At 50.1% G+C, this 18,328-nt stretch overlaps 1 protein-coding gene across 5 annotated transcripts in view; it reads right to left on the reverse strand.

Annotated features, from left to right (window-relative positions):
• The window catches only part of BPTF (bromodomain PHD finger transcription factor), a 1,440,172-nt gene that overhangs the window by 1,144,066 nt on the left and 277,778 nt on the right, over window positions 1-18,328 (reverse strand). For all 5 annotated transcript variants that reach the window (XM_085617259.1, XM_085617261.1, XM_085617262.1 and 2 more), the window contains exon 10: window positions 9,396-9,525. In XM_085617259.1, coding sequence (XP_085473385.1) covers window positions 9,396-9,525 — 130 coding nt within the window. The remainder of the gene's footprint in view (window positions 1-9,395; window positions 9,526-18,328) is intronic.

The following is an 18,328-nucleotide window of genomic DNA, read 5'->3' on the forward strand; positions in this document are numbered from 1 at the left end:
AGCACCATATACTCTTAATGGCAGCACTGCACTTACAGTGCCCAGGAATGGACATGGGCACTGTAGGGATACAGGGCTCATGCACATGTACCCTCACCACTGGCATAGGGCACCCAGCTAGAGGGGGGACTGATGTATGCCAGGGCAGTGGTTTGTGGGCATGGCACACTGGGATGAGCACCCTAGTATCACGATCTTCTTCCAGCTGAGGAGCCAACGACTCAGGCTGATCAGCTGCCTGGCTAGTCAGTTCTTTTTATGGGTCAGGTAGGGCCTCACCGGTGCAAATTTTGGAGTTCTCCCCCACTGATGTAGAATATCCTTGGCTCACTGGAACGGTGGCTGAAAGCTGCCCACCTTTCCTACACTACTTCTTCTTTGGCTACCTCTTTTGGGGCTTATCTGCAGTAGCGGTAGGTTCAGCCCCTCCAGATTCCTTGAGTGAGGTCTGGCACTGGACCAGTACATCACTTTGGCTCGGACCAACCTCTGGGTGAGGTCTTTATTGACTACCATCTTTCTCCAACTAAGGGACCCATCTATCGCTAGGGGCACTACAGCTCTCACAGTGACCTCCCATGGAATGGCCCTTACTCTTCTCTCTCCCGGGATGTACTGGTTTGAGAGAACCAGCCTGCCATTCACCACTGTGTGACTGGCACAGGTATCTCTCAGGGGAGTAGTTGGGATTCCATTCACCAGTAGGTTGTGGAAGTGTCCATTCCCCTCTGGAATCTCCAACTCACCTTTTAGGCCCACTTTCCAGCTGAAGGCTAGGACTTCCTCATCAGAGGAAAACTCTCAAACGCGACACTGGTAACCCGTGGAATTACACTAGGGGTTTGATTTTTCGGATAGGTAGGATTCTCGGTGGGGTTGTCGAACGAGTTACTTACCTTCGGTAACGAGCTATCTGGTAGAAACATCGTCTAGCCGCAGATTCCTTAACTTAGAAAATTCCCAGGCGTCATACTGGATCCGGAAAATCTTTCACAGCAGCACCTCTGCACGCCAGGGGCGGCGCTGTCCGGCTCCGCAGTGACATCGTCCACGGACATGACATCAGCGGAGCCATATATGTCCCTCCCAGTGCGCTGATGTCAGTTTTCGTCGGAGAAACTTTTCCGCGTCAGAACGCGGAGCCATCACCAAAAAACTATGAGAATATGGGAACAGTGTGCAAAAATGATGATAAAATAGGAAGTAATTGACAGGTAAGAGAGCAGTGCTCTGAAAAGTCACCCCGCAAGAGCGAAGGTCAATCAGCGTGAAAGGGAGACAAGGATGTCGAAAAACAGCCTGGCAGAGAACAGAGAGTCCGCATCCAGAAAGTAAAACACTGAAGGAGAACAAGTCCGGAACACCAGATTAAGGAGAGGTCACCACAAGGCGTCACCACCCCAATAAAGGACCCTTAAATGTACAGAGCCAAGAGATCTGAAGTAAAAGGCCACAGGGGTGGCAAAGACCACAAGGCAATGGAGAAGGGAAGAGCGGGAAGGTGGGTAAAAGCATAAATAGATTTCACACCGTACAATCCAGGCCGAGGGCTGGAAAGAACACATGATCTGTCAACATACCGCCCAATCTTGAGAAAGGGCGGAATACAGCAGAGAAACAGAATGAAGCAGTCTGTGTTGGACTTAGAGAATATTACTTTGCAAAAGGGCAAGCCACCCAAAGTGAGGCGAGTATAAAAAGCCCCAACCTGAAAAGGTCCTCGCAGAACGGGGACGACGGGTGCGCGTAAAGGAATCTGCGGCTAGACTATGTCTCTACCAGACATCGTTACCGAAGGTAAGTAACTCGTTCATCTGACAGAGACGTCTAGCCGCAGATTCCTTAACTGAGAATAGATACCGAAGCCATACCCACGGAGGAGGCGTGTCTGCGACTGAACCCCACCACATTCCTGAGGGAACTTAGTCGTCCATAAGGCGCATTAAAAGCACCGTCAACCTTTGGAACGAACCACAATGAGGAAAGTAATGATAGCACAGTTGACCACCAGACCATGAAGCTCTAAAGAGAGTGGACACAACGGGAGGCAAAGTGTAGGGAGGTAGAGACAGCTGGACTACAGAGTGCGTTATAAAGGGTTTTGGGTCCCCGTATTTTTATTAAAGATAGACACAAAACAGAATCAAAAAGGAATTGTGGGGAAGTTAGTCCGACGCCGTTCTCCCTCGAAGAAAGAATCCTTCTCCCTTCTCTGGTCACGGTTGGGCCGGATTCCCTCTTTCTCCGTGGATGTCGAGGTAAACCGAGAAGAAAAAGAAACAAAACACAACAAAGGCACTGGTCAGTGCTCGGGGTACCACAGCAGGTGCGCAAAGGGGGGGGGGGGGGGGGGGGGCAACACCCGTGTTGTATTGCACTAGGCTGCTAGTGAGAGCTTTAGGAGGAGTTTTGGAGGAAGATCACCATCACCAAAGGAAAAGGCGGGGGACAGATCCGGACTAGCTTGCAGGAACCCTCGGGTTTTACCGGTAGAGCGTGTGAGCCCGTCCCTATTTAGCTTGTCGTTTTCCGTGCCCCCACCCCACTCCCGATCCCGCGTACTCTGGCACGCACCTTTTCAAGCCACGACCCTCAGGGGCCGTGGCTGGGCGCTGCGTCCTCCTGGGGTCTCTCCGCTCCTTCCTCACGGTCTCAGCGTCTCGCACGGCTCTTCCCTCGATCTCCGGCGTCCTCGTATACTGGATCTCGTCGTCTTCTTCCTTCTTCCGGGTTCCGCTGTCGTCATCGGGCGGGCTCTTCTTGGTGGGCTCCGGGATGTGAAACTCCGCCCCCTTGAAGGAAGGGGTGGGAGAAAAGTACCAATCCTCGCCTGCTTCCTCGTTCTTCTCGAGGTAGGCGCGGTCGTCAGGGGGCTGGAATGGAGAAAGCGCGGATGGATCAGGGGAGTCACCAGGTGAGGCCCGAGAGGGACGGGACACAGTCCAACACAAAGGCACAAGAAGCCGTCAAGAACAGCACGAAAACCCAGTTGTGAATGCCGGGTTGAGAGAAGGAAAGGTCAAAAGCCAGAATGCCCGTGGCGAAGTGAGAGTTCATAACTTCCGAAAAGGAGATGAACCAACCAAGGGTTTGAGGGATCCACAGGATCCGAGGTGGCGACAGAAAGCAAAAGCAATTACTGGTCGACCAAGCAGAACAGTGGAAAAAAGCAGTGTGGAACCTGCACCTGCAAAGGCACGTGGGGCAGCAGTGACAAGAGGCTGACCCTTACCCAGCAAGTGCCAGCATGGAGAAGAAACCATATACTAGATATGCTGGAGTTAAAAGGAAGGTCATGACTTTGCAAGAAGTGGAACTGAACCAAGGGTTTGAGAGAGACATCGCACACCGGCCCAATATGTACAACAGCAAAAAGGAGCCCTGTTGAAACCGGTACCAGCAAGATACAACTGATAGCCATGGCAGGATGCCAATCCATGGCCAGAAGGTGCAGGTAGTACAAAAGCACAAGACACGCCAGGACCTCGGCCAGGAAAGGGCCGACGACAAGCAGTCGAGCGTCAACAAACAAGAGCGATGACCGGAAGGTACCTAAGCATACCGGAAGGTATCTAAGTATACCGTGTGGACGCTGGAACCACACAAAGTAAGCAAGAACCCCCTGTAGGGTAGCAGGAGCATCTCAGAGGTGCACAACAGCAAGAAGGCAACGGCCCAAAAGGGCACCAAGCAAGCCGAACACCACATAAGAGCTGGTGGTAGAAGCAGACTGGGCCAGGAACCCTGGATACCGCATGAATGATATAGCCTGCATGGATCCGCCGGGTAAGAACACAGAGCAGATACCGAACAGGAAGAAAAAACGCAGAAAAAAGAAGCGTGACTCAACAAGAGTCTAGGGTACGCTAAAATTGCCCGCAGACATGGGAAAACTGGATAGGACAATATCCAGGACAGTAAACAACATATGTCCCTTGCCTGGGAGAAATAACAGTCCCCTGCAAGGCAGAGTAGGAGAAAGAGCCAGGCATGACAGTGGAAAAAAGTGAGTACGAATGTAAAGGCCCCAGACCCCAAGGAGCGAGTATTACAAGGAAAACACGCCCTTTGAGAGTGCACAGTATGAACCCAAGCAAAAGCGTGGAAACACTTGTACGGAAACAGCAGGGATATCGACACTGCTGTAGGATAAGCAGCCAGAAAGAGGCCATGACCACGCATAGCAGAGAACATATGCTAATCAACTACCATGGAGGACAAACCGAGAAGGGGCTGTACGTCCAAGTTGCACCAATAAGAATAATAATAAGCAGGCCACACAGCAGCAAATAGGGTGTCATATGTGAAAGGACTGCGACAAGGTGTCTCACCAGGAATGCGAGATAGACACGGCACGGAACCTATGCCAGGCTCCGATGCACTACAGACAGACCAACCGAAATGTGTAACAGAGCAAAGCTATACAAGGATCACTGTAGAAAGAGACAAGTGGCTCCCAGCAGGATGTCTGCTCGAAGACAGCAAATACCCCACATATGGTAAGGCTAATCCCCAGGAGGGGCGTCCTCTTTGGCTAAGCACACAGTCAGAGGACTGACAAAACAAGAGAATCAGCACACGGCTGTACTGAACGAACATAGAGATGGCTAACCAGCCATGAACACTAACTGATCACTATATCAACCTGTGCATTAGGATGTGCGCCGTAAAATAATGCAGAGAATATGGCACCAAGATTTATTGCAGCCCGGACAAAAGACGGGAGACCGCCGAATCCACGTGGCGGTCAAAAAGATCCATTGAACAACAGATGCCTGAGGGTATCCCGAATATGATCTTGGAAGCGACTGTCGTGCAGCCAATCATGGCGGCGTAAAGCCACAGCATGAGCAAGGGCCCGTCCTATAGAGTCAGTTGCATCGAGTGAAGACCTAAGAAATAATTTTGCCATGCTTCTGCCATGCAGCAGAAGACTAAGCAATTCTGTCCGTGGCCCTTCTGGAATAGAAGGAAGAAGGTGAGCAACTGAGTCCCAAAGAGCTGAGGATGCGCGCGCAAACACACACAGGCCGTATTTAAAGCCTGGAAGCTTGCGCTGGCAGAGGCGAAAAGCCGGCGACCACAATCATCCAGCCACATAGACTCCCTAGTGGGAGGTAACAATGGCAACGAGGGTGAAGACTGTAAATTAAAAGTTGCCTGATCTAGGCCCTGAGCTGGTGGGTGAAGAGACAGACAAAGAGGATGAGCAGGGCGGTGCCTACGAGCAATAGCCCGATCAACAGGGTCACCAGAAGAGGGTCGTGACCATGTGCCACGCAGGATGTCAAGCAGAGAGTCCCTGAAGGGCAGCAAAGGTTCTATTTCAATAGGCTCCAAATTGAGCAGATCCAATAAAGGATCAGAAAGTAGAGGCACCACAGGAGGCTGAAAGCAGAGTACAGCAGCCGCCTACTGAATAGCACGCGCGAAGGCAGCACCAGATTCAGTCGCCATCCGTGTGACAGCAAACCGTCAATAGGAGACTGTTGAAGGCTAATCCTGCCACTAGACATGAGGAGTGGAGGAGCCGCAGACTGACCCGAAGGCCAGGCAACACAGGGAACGTGCACCCTGGTTCCTTGATCTGTGGAGTCCAAGAAGCATCAGGCTCCAAATGAGGAGGCGTAAATGGTAGAACCAGCGTCGACGGACGCCGCGTTGGAGACCTATCGCAGCCCGAGGAGTCTGGGGAGCAACCACCAAGGGAAGCGGAATAGACGTCGGTACAGACGTCTATCGACGCCGCATCGGAGAAGCCTGGACGTCGACGACCTTCACAGAGGACACAACCTGCCTGGAGGAAGCTAGAGGAAGCTAGAGGTGCCGGCGTCGAGCCTGGTCTATTACCCGGTATCGCCGGCACCGCCTCCGACGTTGGCGCAGGAAGCCGCAGGAAGCCGCACAGCGCTATGCGCTGATAGACGGGAGGGCTGTGCCCTGGGTTCTGGCTCGGTGGCGTCGCGTCGGCTCCGGAATCGGAGTCGACACACACAGCTGGTGTCGGGGAAACGTCCGCAGACGAGGACCCGGCATGAGCGCCTGCTACCTCTGTGGGACCCGAAGGCGCACCAGGTAGAGGAGGCGACTCAAAACAAGCCTGTAGTACCTTAGAATAAGACTCCATTTGGGCACGCGTTTCCCCAACACCCAGAAAGGGTGGATACGCAGGAGGAGGCAGCTTCCCTGTTGTCGCACGGCGGTCCGGGAGCAACCCCGGGAACGAGCCCGATCTCGAGAAGAGCGGCGACGGGAGGGAGCCGGACCAGACATCAATTTCATGCGACGCTCTCTCAAGGACTTCGGTTTCATCCTCTGACAGGTCCTTGGAGTGGTGATGCACGCCGAGGCACCACATACAGATGAGGTGCGGGTCAGTGCCAGACATCTGACACGCACAAGCTTCACAAGCCTTAAAGCCGGAAGGCATTGCACACTGTTCCCACGACACCTGAGGGTGTCGAGAAGGCCCAAGAACCAGGCCAAGGAACAACTGGTTTTCCAGGATTCACGCTTGGACGCGGAAGAGAAGAAAACTGACGTCAGCACGCCGGGAGGGGCATATATGGCTCCGCTGATGTCATGTTCGTGGACGACGTCAGGCCGGTCCCGGACGGCACCATCCCCAGCGAGCATAGGTGCTGCTGCGAAAGGTTTTCGGGATCCAGTATGACGTCTGGGGATATTCTAAGTTAAGGAATCTGCGGCTAGACGTCTCTATCAGATCTATCTTGACAGTTCTTACCTTGGTACCCAGTTTTGGTCTGTGAAGTGTCATTGGGCCCACACTCCTGGAGAGGTTTTGGGGGGCATACATGAGACTCCTTACTTTGATCTTTTTCAGAGTGCCGTACTGTCTTTTCGGGGGGGGGGGGGGCATGGAGGAGGCGGGGAAGGGGGGTGGTTTAGGCTCAGTCTTTTGGCCCCCCACCATATCGAAATTTGGACACTTATTCTTACCCAATGAACAGCCTTCCTCCCCAACTCTTGGGGAGAGACTGGACCCAGGTCTACTAGGTATTGGTGTAATTTTTCCTGCTCACAATTACTTAAAATATGTTCTTTCATTTTCAGATTATAAAGTCCATAATTATCATGTACGCTGTTACCATTTAACCAACCTCCTAGTGTTTTTCAAAGTCATAAGCATTATAATTAGAATAAGAATCGCAATTTTAGAAAAAGAAATAGAGAGCATCAGGTTGGGACAAAAAAACCTGCCTTTATTGAAGTGAAACACTGCAAGTAAAAGGATAGGCATTGTTAGCCATTAGGCTGCATTTAAAGCATACACAAGAAGAAAACTGGCACCGAGCCTTTAAGGCAACCATGAACCTCTGTATCCCATCATGCCTTAGGGGTGACAGTTAGGTCAGTCCAAATGTGTAAGGTTATCTGAAGAGCAGGACTTGTAGGAAGGAACTGCTGCATGATGCTTATGACTGATGAGGATACCACTGTAAGATTACTAGGATTACAGGTAAGTAACTTAGCCTTCTCTTCCAGGGGATGCTCATCAATAGTCATAAGCACTGAATAGAGTATTAAGCCCATCCCATACCTCTGCAGACAAATTAAAAGGATTCATAAGCAGTTGCTCTCATCATTGAAACAAATTCTTTAAAGAGGCTTGGCCTACTAGAGTGTCTGCTCCAGTGTCTGAATCGAGAAGGTAGTGACTTGTAAATGTATGTACCGATCTCCAAGTGGCTGCAGAGCTCAGAAATGGGGACATTGTGAAGAAAGGCCAAAGTGGCTGCTTATCCTCTGATGGAGTGGGATTTGGGCCTGGCAGGAAGGTGTTTGTTGGCCAACTGGTAAGCAACCTCGATACAGGAAACAATCCATCTGGAAATGGACTGTTTGGAGGCAGCAAAGCCTGTTCTAATGGTACCATAATTAAAAAAATTAATGGTCGGACTGCCTAATGGTTTTAGTTTTGCCTAAGTAAAACTTTAAGACCCTTTTGAGTTCTCGCGAGTTCAAAGACCTCTCGGCTGTAATGGAAGGGTCAGGAAAAAACGTGGGAAGAGAAATAGTATGATGGATGTGACACTACTTTAGGTAAAACACTGAGATGAGTTCTCATCACTACTTGGTTGCTATGGAAAACTGTGTACGGTTCTTTAGCACAGAGGGTCTGTATTTCACTCATTCTGCTTAGATATAGGACTTGGACCTAGCCCTGATTGGAGGGGGTCTCCCAATCTTCAAGATAGCGGGGACTGAAAGATGGGCTTCACCTCGCTTTCCCCACCTTAGGGATGCAGCTGGCAGAGGTGGGCACACCCCGTATTCTCCTGAGTTTTCCTGCCAGGTTTCCCACTGAAGGTGGGGGTGTAAACCAGGGGGCTGCCAATTGTTGCTAGCAGCAGAGGCTGGAGGTTGCATTACATAGGTGGGAGGCCATTGAAGCTTCCCCCTTCGAGCACCGGCCCATCCTGGGTGAGGAGGAGCGACACCTCTGCACAGGATGTGCATTGTTTCTGGTCCCAGAGAGCAGGGACTCTTTACCCAGGGGCCCAGAAACATGGGTGGTGGCTGGTTGCCTACAGCTGGACAGTGACCACACCGGTGTTGGTAGGTTTTATGGTGGCGCCTCTGAGGTGCCCTTAGAGTACATGTTCTAATACTTTTCACACTGGCATCAATGTGGATTTATTACAAGGAGCGGCTTGGTATCAAACGCTACTGGGTTCAGTGAAGCCATTATGGTGCTGTGGAACTAGAGTTGACAAGTCCCCAGCCCATGTACTCTCTATGGCATCCCTGGCATTTACAATATTAAGGAATAGACCCTAATGATATAGGGGCCAATCTGCTCATGCAAATATGCCCACACATGGGATATAGTGCACCCTGCCTTAGGGCTGGTAAGGCCTGCTAGATGGGTGACTTACCTATATCTCAGGCAGTGCTAGCTGGTATGGCACACAAGCACTGTGCAATGTTGACTTGGTCATTTTTCCACTCACCTCACAAGGGCATGCCAGGGGCAGTGGCATGGATCTAGTGAGGGGGTGCAGGGGACCCTCTTCAGGCTCCAGGCAATGTGTACCCAGAGTACCACTTACAAGGGACTTACGGGGGCAGAAGTACAGATTGTGGACATGTTTTCAGGGAAAGAGCACTGGTACGGGTAATCAGGACAGCAGGGACTCAGTACTCGACAGCCAAAGTTGCATCTAAAGCCAAGCAAAAAGTGTGTGTGTGTTAGGGGGGGGGAGGAGGGGAGGGGAATGGCGGCCCAAATGTCAAATAAATAAGAATAAATATGTGCAGTATCACCAAATGTAATGAGACATGAGCAGTTAACAGAACTAGGAGTATTACCCTGAAATCTCTGACACAGGTAAAAGTCCTCATAATGTAAAACATTAATACGAAGTACACACCTGGTGCTTGACAGGGAAACTATATTTCACCCAGGTAGCTTGCAGCATGGTCTCCTCATCTTCTTGCTTACGTTCTTTCTTTTTTACCTTGTCTTTATCTTCCCTTTCTATTGAAGTCATTCTGTGCAACCTAAAAAGAAAACCAAAGGTAAACAAAATGATGTATCTTGCAATGTACTAATTTGGAAAACTATTTCAACATGAGCAATTCTTAGGTCATTAACTGCTCACTGCAATAGGACGTCCTAGCTATGGGTGAAGCACAATTCAGTTCATTATATGTCCGTCATACCGCACACCAATGTATACTTGAGAACATCTTAGCCATAAGTCATTCGAGTCAACAAGTTAATTATAGCAAAACAGGCTACTTGTTTTATATTCCATCCAAGAGACACTGAATCGCAGGCAAGAACGGGTTAAGCATAAACCTTGAAAAATCTAAAGTCATGGTATTAAACCAGCAGAGCAAAAAACATCAACCCCGATGGATGATGGGGGGGCCGGCTGTTGGAGACGGTCGACGAATATGAATATCTGGGAATAATCTGCGACAGGAAGGGCACGTACCTCAAACAAAAGGCGGCTATCAAAGGCAGAGGAACCTTATTGGCAGTTTCACTAAAAAACATCAAGCACAAAATAACCAGCCCTAATCTTATCCCTCTACTAGAAGTGCTTCGAGCTAGGCTTCTACCAACAATCACTTATGGTAGTGAATCGATGAGAGGGCGAGATGAGATCACCTTGGATAAGGTGGTCGCCAAGGCAGTGAGAATAATATTCAATATCCTACAATACACTTCGCGAGCACAAATAAGGCTAGAAAATTCGGGCTCCAAAAGCAGCAAATAACATGGAAAGGTGCCTATGCCAAATGCTCTCTATACAAATGTTCCTCAAGGAATTTATTTAAACGATCATTCAGAATTTTCATCAAGTCACCAAAACGGTGAACAAAAAATTTCTTACAACGGGGATATATTCAAAAGAAGTTTTAGTCATAAGGAACAATCAATTCAATTCCAGTTTTTAGCAACACTGTCACTACTACTATTTCACAGCTTTATAGTAGCGTAACACCCTTTTGTCAGCAAAATAGATTTACAATTTCATACATATTTTCATGAAACATCTTTGTGAGTTTTAACATATATGTACAAAACACAGATTTCAACAAAATGACTGATGTATACAAATCAAAATACAAAACGGGTATCAAAATGTCGACCGGGTCAGACCATCCCCCCCCAAACCAGTCATGGACGACCAGGAGGTGGGTGGCCAGGTAGTAGAGGTAAAGATTGGTCATGCCTAGCCCTCCATCAAAGGTGGGCAGGCGACAGACCGACAGGGCCAGCCGCGGTCTCCCGCCACTCCAGAGAAATCTGGTCGCCAACCCATCCAGCTCGAGAGACCAAGGCCGCGGGAAGGACACGGGGATATTTTGCAATACATAAAGGAACCGGGGGAGAATCATCATTTTGTATAGCGCCACCCGCCCCAGCAGATTGAGCGGGAGCGATTGCCATCGCACCAGATCTACCTTGGCTTTCTTGACCAGGGGGGTCACATTAAGAACCCAGCTCAATTCCGGGAGAAGAGAGACCCAGATGCCCAGGTACCTGAAGGACAACCGGCGGAGGGGAAGAGTGTCCTGCCAGTCAAAGCACTCCCGGGAGGGGTGCAGAGGCACAAGGACCGACTTTCGCGGGTTTAAGTAGAGGCCAGACGCGCGGCCAAAGCGGCCTAAGATTTGGAGTGCGCGCGGTCCCGAGCGCGCCGGATCGCTAAGGTACAGCAGGACATCATCCGCGTAGAGGGCTATTCTGTCCGGCTCAAGGCCCGGCCATTCCCAGCCCCGAAGGAGAGGATCCGCTCGGATCAGGGCAGCAAGGGGCTCCATTGCAAGCGCAAAGAGGAGGGGCGATAGCGGACACCCCTGCCGTGTTCCTCGGCCGATCCGAAATGGTCTTGACAGTGCCCCATTAACCAACATTCTGGCGCGGGGGTGCGCGTAAAGGACCCGTATCATTCCAACAAACTTGGGGCCGAAACCCATGTGGGTCAGGACATCAAACAAGTAGGGCCACCCAACCGAATCGAAAGCTTTCTCGAAATCGGCAAGCAGGAGGGTGAGATATGGAGATATGCGATGGCGGTGAGCCAAGGCCACGTGAAGGCGACGATCCGGCATGAAGCCGCATTGGTCCGGATGCACCAAGGACGACAAAAAAGGCCGGAGCCTCTGGGCCAGGACCGCTGCGTAAAGCTTGATATCAGTGTTGATAAGAGAGATCGGCCGATAGGCCGACCGATCACAAGGAGGCGGCGTAGATTTGGGCAGAACCACAATCGTGGCTATGTCGGCTTCCGGAGGGAAGGAGCCCTTGGTGACCGCTTCAGCATAGAGGGCACCCAACCGCGGGACCAGGTGCTCCCTGTAGGTGGCATAAAACATGAGCAATTCTTAGGTCATTAACTGCTCGCTGCTATATGATGTCCTAGCTATGGGTGAAGCACAATTCAGTTCATTATGCGTCCATCATAGAGCACACCAATGGATACTGGAGAACGTCTTAGCCATAAGTCATTCAAGTCAACAAGTTAATTATAGCAAAACAGGCTACTTGTATTGTATTCCATTCAAGAGACACACTGTGTATTTCAAATAGTGTAGCAGTTATCTTTCTTTTTTTATGACTTATATGCCGTATTTTGATTTCTCTGTCGGCTGTCATAATTTTGGACTTGTCAGGAAAAAGCTTTGGTTTTTTACTAATAACTAATGTGAGCCCAGGCCGAAGTCATGCTATCCTGTATGCATTTAAAAATTGCAGAGAGTGACTGAAATTTGAATAATTACTTAATGAGTGCAGTTACAAGAACTACATCCAACAATATGACTAGAACCATGTCCTTTCCAAGAAATCAAATAAGATTTTTCAATTCACTAAAACAAAAAGTAGAATTCAACAAAAAGAGGCCTAGTTCCCTCAAAATTCTATAAAACAGTGACTTTTTGAATGTGTATTGTAGATCGCAGAGTGGTGAAGTCCAGAAATTCTGAGATTAACAGTTCTCCTATTTTTCTTTTCCCTGGCTCTACTTTGCAATCCTGTAAATGTATAAATTAAGAATTGCCTCATGAAGACATACAATATTTGGATCTAAAAAAAAATTTGCATGGTACGATTTAAAAAACAAAAATTAAACTTTAAGTATCTCTGTTGAAGCCTCTGAATATTTCTCATTCTGAATCTGACTGGCAAGAGAAAAAAAAAGCCAATGGGGCAGTTTTTTAAAGATCGAACCAGCGAGAGCATGCGCTAGCGCAGACGTCTCCCTTATGATACACTATTGTTTACAGACAAGGCTTGGAGCCCGTCCACTGCTTACAAGTTGTCTGCTTCAGTTTCACTCTTCATTGCAGCCATCTCAATTGGCCATTGCAGCAAACGTCACTTCCGATACTTGCTGTGGAGCAAGGACCAAGCACAGATTGATTCAACTGAGTCAGTGCCCGTCTGCAGTTCCCAACGTGATTCAGGTACTATTTCGTCTCTCCTCCCACTTTCCCTGCCTACTGCATCCTTCATCGCTCTTTTTTTAGTTTTTGTTTGCTTGGGTTATCTGGTTTCATTTGAGTCTGGGTTGAGTCTTTTTAATAGTTTGGACTTGCCTGTCTTTTTAAAAGTAGGAAACTGCAATTGCATTTTTTCTCTATTTTGCACCTTTCCTATCCTACCGACCACCTCTCTGAGTTGCTGCTCCCCATTCCCCCACCCCTCCCAGACATCTTTCATTGCATACACCCCCTTCGTCCATCTTTTCATTGTTCCTTCCCCCCCCATCATAGTCGTGGGCTACTCTGCAACATCGGTCGTCTATTTTAATTTTATTAGACTCAAGAGACTGCAAAATGCTTGGCAGCTCAAAAGTGGACTAGCGTGCGTGTTTGTGCAGCTTATTCACACCCTCATTTTGCTGCATTTGTTTTAGCTCTATTAGACAATAGTTTGTTTTTCTCCCACTTAAGTTACATCTCGAAGCTGGATTGTGAAGTCACACATTATGCACTTCGATGTTTCATGGGTCCACTAGTTTAACTGGTATTTTCATTGTGGCTGTATTACTCCCTCACGTCCCCCATAGTGAACACGCTCATGAGTCCTGCCCACCTACGCCGTGGCCCACACCTTATTAATAGCTAGTCTCTACCCCTTACATACATTTCATAGACTCTCCAGCACACATGAAGTTAAAATATGTTCTTGTACTTAAGCCAAGTGTTACATTTTGTTAGTCACCCAATTCACTGTATTGCGTTTATCACTTTATCTGGATACACGTGCCGTGTGAAATATTGCAAGTAAGCCAAACGTTTCAAGTGAGGTTGGACGGGGCATCTTGAGGGCAAAGTCCTATAAACATGCTGTATGCTTCTATTTTTTTCTCGCTCTAAATCTAAATGATAAATGTATTACCAAACTTCAAAATGTACTGATGTTTCTGTGTGGAAAGGGGTAAATATCATTCAAAATAATATGACAAAATGATGTGGGCACATTCGCTGCTTCCTTTTCTTAAATTAACGCAATGAACAAGTTACTTACCTTCAGTAACGACATATCTGTAAGAAACATTAGTTATTGATAGATTCCTTACCTTAGAATTACCCCCAGGCGTCAGACTGGATCCGGAAAGTTTTCTTCAGCAGTACCCCTGCGCGTCGGTAGGCGTAGTCGTGCAGCTCCGCGTACATCGTTGGCGTCGTAGTTGCCGAGATGACATCGCTGGAGCTACTTCGATGCGCCCACGTCAAGTACACGACTTACCCCGGCAGGAACGCAGACCAATGCAAGATACTGACCACGGGTACACTGAAACTAGGGCCCTGAAAGGGATGACCTTAACCCTAGAAATCAGTTCGCAGAACAGGGAGGATGGGTGGGGCGGTAAGGAATCTAACTAACTAATATTTCTTAAAGATATATTGTTACCGAAGGTAAGTAACTTGTTCATCAGAAAGAAACACATAGTGATAGATTCCTTACCTTAGAATAGATACCCCAGCAATACCAAACCCAGTGGTGGGTCAGCGAACCAAGATCACACCAGAAAGTCACGGAGAACAGAACAGCCATAGAAGACGGCTCTCCAGACTTGACTGTCAAGGCAATAATGCTTAGTAAAAGTTAGCAGCGAGGCCCACGTGGTTGCCTGACATGTCTTGCAGGGGGACACCAGGTCCCAATGCAGTAGTAGCTGCTGTCGCCCTGGTAGAATGGGTCCGCAACCCCACCGGAGGTTCCTTTTTAGCCAGAGAATAACAGGCTTTTATACACAAGACGACACAGCGGGAGATAGTACTCTTATGTACAGCTTGGCCGTTCTTGGAGCCTATGTAGCCAACATAGAGCTGGTCATCCACCCGGAACTGTTGTATGCGATTCAGGTAAAATGAGAGCACACGTTTTGGGTCCAGACGGTGGAGCCTCACTTCCTCTCTGGAAGGGTGCGGAGGCGGAAAGAAAGTGGGCAAGGTGATAGTTTGCCCGATGTGGAAGGCAGTGACAACATTTGGCAAGGAAGGGCGAGTGCGAAGCACAACCTTGTCCGGATGAACCGACAGAAAAGGAGGCTTACAGGAAAGTGCCTGGCGCTCACTCACGCGCCTAGCGAAGGTGATGGCAACCATGAAAGCAGTCTTCAAAGTCAATAAATGAAGAGGACAGTTGTGAAGTGGCTCAAAAGGAGCTCACATCAAATAAGTAAGAACCAGATTCAAGTCCCACTGCGGCATTACAAACGGAATAGGAGGGGAAAAGGTGTGTAATTCCTTTGTGGAATCTACTTACAACAGGGGACTTGAAGGGGGAAGGCTGATCAGGGAGCCTGAGAAAGGCCAAAATTGCAGAGAGGTAGCATTTAATAGTGCCCAGAGTAGAGCCCTGCTGGGCCAGAGAAAGAAGGAACAAAAGGACTTCTGAAAGGAGTAGAAAGGGGATCCACAGCCTTTGATGTGCACCATGCCACAAATTTTTTCCACCTGCAAGGTGTATACCGATTTAGTGGAGGGACGCCTGGCTGCCAGAATGAGATCACAGACTTTAAGAGGTCAAGTCAAATGGAATCAACTGTCGCCGATCAACCTCCACGCAAGGAGGTGGAGGCTGGACAGGTTCGGTGGAGGACCATCCCCTGCTGCTGCGACAGAAGATCCTCCCGAAGAGGCAGTTGGATCGGGGGATCCACGCTCATACTGAGTAGCTCGGGATACCAAACTCTTCGAGCCCAGTCTGGGGCCACAAGAATGACTTGGGCCCGGTCGGGCCTGATCTTCTTCAGCACTCTGGGTAGAAGTGGTATAGGCGGAAAAGCGTACAATAGACCGCAGCTCCACTTGTGATGAAAAGCGTTGACAAGCGAGTTCCCCCTTGGAAAATCCAACGCGCAGAAGAGATGAAATTGCGCTTTCTCTTGGGTGGCGAATAGATCTAATCAAGGCTCTCCCCACTGTTGAAAGAGGCCTTGCGCCACCTCCGAGTGAAGACTCCATTCGTGATCCATTAAGCACCTGGGGCTGAGTTTGTCCGCCCTGGCGTTCAAAGAACCTGCCAAGTATTGAACCGTCAAGAAAATGCTGTGGTGTTTCAGCCATGTCCGGAGACGCAGAGTCTCCTGACATAGGGTCCACGACCTCACACCGCCCTGCTTGTTGCAATACCATATGGCTGTGGTGTTGTCTGTAAACACCTGCGCTACTCTCCCCCTAACATAGGGAAGGAATGCCTTCAGTGCAAGTAGGATCTCCAGAAGATGGATATGGAGCCTGGACTCCGCCGGAGACCAGAGGCCTCTGCTCTCCGCCTCTCTCATTTGGCCGCCCCATCCCAGGAGGGACGCATCCGTCACCACTGTGTGCTCTGGTTGGGGGAAGGGAGAGGGAACTGCCACTGACCCAATATTGGTCCATGAGCCACCACTGCAACTGCTGTGCAGTGCCCTCCGAGATCTGGACGTGCTCGGACAGGTCCCCTTGATGCTGCGCCCATTGGAACTTCAGGTCCCACTGCAAAGCCTACATATGTTATCTGACATGATTGGTCAGCAGGATGCAGGAGGCCATGAGGCCCAGCAGCCTCAAGGTCATCCTGACCGAAACCCAGGACCAGGGCCGAAAGATCACAATCATAGCCCTAATGTCCAGGACTCGCTGCTCAGGAGGATAAACCCGAAACTGCGCCATGTCCAGAACCGCTCCGATAAAGAGGAGCATCTGAGAGGGAATCAGGTGCGACTTCGGCACATTGACGGAGAACCCCAGGAAATGCAGACCCTCGGCCGTAGTCTGGAGGTGGGAGAAGACTGCCTGGGGCGAGCCCGCCTTCAACAGTCAGTCATCGAGATAGGGGGAAGACTGAAACACCTGATCTGTGCAGATGAGCTGCGACCACCACCATCACTTTCGTGAACACCCAAGGGGCACTGGTAAGGCCGAATGGGAGCACGGTGAACTGAAAGTGCTCGTGGCCTACCGTGAACCGCAGGTAACGCCGGTGAGCCGGCAGGACGGGGAGATGAAAATAAGCGTCCTGCAAGTCCAACGCTACCAGCCAGTCTTGCGGGTCCAGGGCAGACAAGACCAGACCAAGTGTGAGCATCTTGAACTTCTTCCGGAGGAAGCGATTGACGTTCCGAAGGTCTACGATAGGATGCAGGCCCTTTTCCTTCTTTGGAACCAGAAAGTAGTGGGAGTAACAACCACCGCCTACTTCTGGTGTCGGAACGCGCTCGATGGCCCCCTTGGCCAAGAGAGCCACAACTTCCTGCTGGAGCAGTGTCAAGTGAGCTCCCGACATGCGGTGGTACTGGGGTGGCATGGCTGGTGGAGTAGTCTCGAAGGGGAGGGAGTAGCCCCTTCGGACTATCTGTAACACCCACCTGTCCGAAGTGACGGTGCCCCAGTGGGGGAGGTGATGGCGAATCCTGCCACCCACTGGTGTTTGGTGAGCCTGAAACACCGGACTAGAAAGGTTTGGAGGCAGTGGCGACAGGGGAGGTGGTGGACTGACCCGCCCGCTCGGCCCGAAAAGCAGTAGTAGAAGGAGTGCACGTGGCCAAAAGACCTAAGGACTTGGCCGTAGCCCTTGAGTCCTTAAAACGCTCCAACACACTATCTGCCTTGTCGCCAAAAAGGCGAGTGCCATCAAAGTGCACGTCCATCAAAGTGATATGGACATCTCCGGAAAACCCAGTTGTCCTAAGCCAGGCGTGGCGGCGCAGCGCCACTGTCGTGGAAATCACCCTGCCCAGAGAGTCAGCGGTGTCAAGAACACAACTTGGCTGCATCTCTCCCCTCACCAATAGCTTGGGAGAGCACCATCCGGGCCTTCTCCGGACACTGAGGCAGCACCTGCGTAACCGTGTCCCACACAGAATGGGAATAATGGCCCAAGAGGCAAGCGGTGTTCGCAGACCACAGCCCTGAACTGGCGGAAGTAACAATTTTCTTCCCAAACTGTTCCAGTTTCTTGGATTCCCTGTCCGGTGGTGCGGAAGGGAATGTGCTTAGGGACGCAGAGGCTTGGACAACCAAGCTCTCAGGGGTAGGGTGTTGGGAGAGGAAAATAGGGGTTGCCCCGGGCCGAGCGATGGCGTCGGGCCACGGTCTTATCCACAGGAGCCCCTGTGTTGGGCCTGGACCAGGTGCCCAAAACAACGTCCGAGAGTGCACCATTAAAGGACAGCAGCGGCTCCGTAGAGGAAGATGCCGGCCGAAGCACTTCTGTCAGGAGGTTAGTCCTGAGGGACACCGTAGGGAGCTCGAGGTGGAGAGCCTCCGCTGCTCTACGCAACACCACAGAATATGTACCACCTTCCTCCGTAGCCACGGTAAAAGGAGACAGTGTGCCAGGTTCTGGAGTAAA

This window comes from Triturus cristatus, chromosome 7 (genome assembly GCF_964204655.1).
Source record: "Triturus cristatus chromosome 7, aTriCri1.1, whole genome shotgun sequence".
Lineage (NCBI taxonomy): Eukaryota > Metazoa > Chordata > Amphibia > Caudata > Salamandridae > Triturus > Triturus cristatus.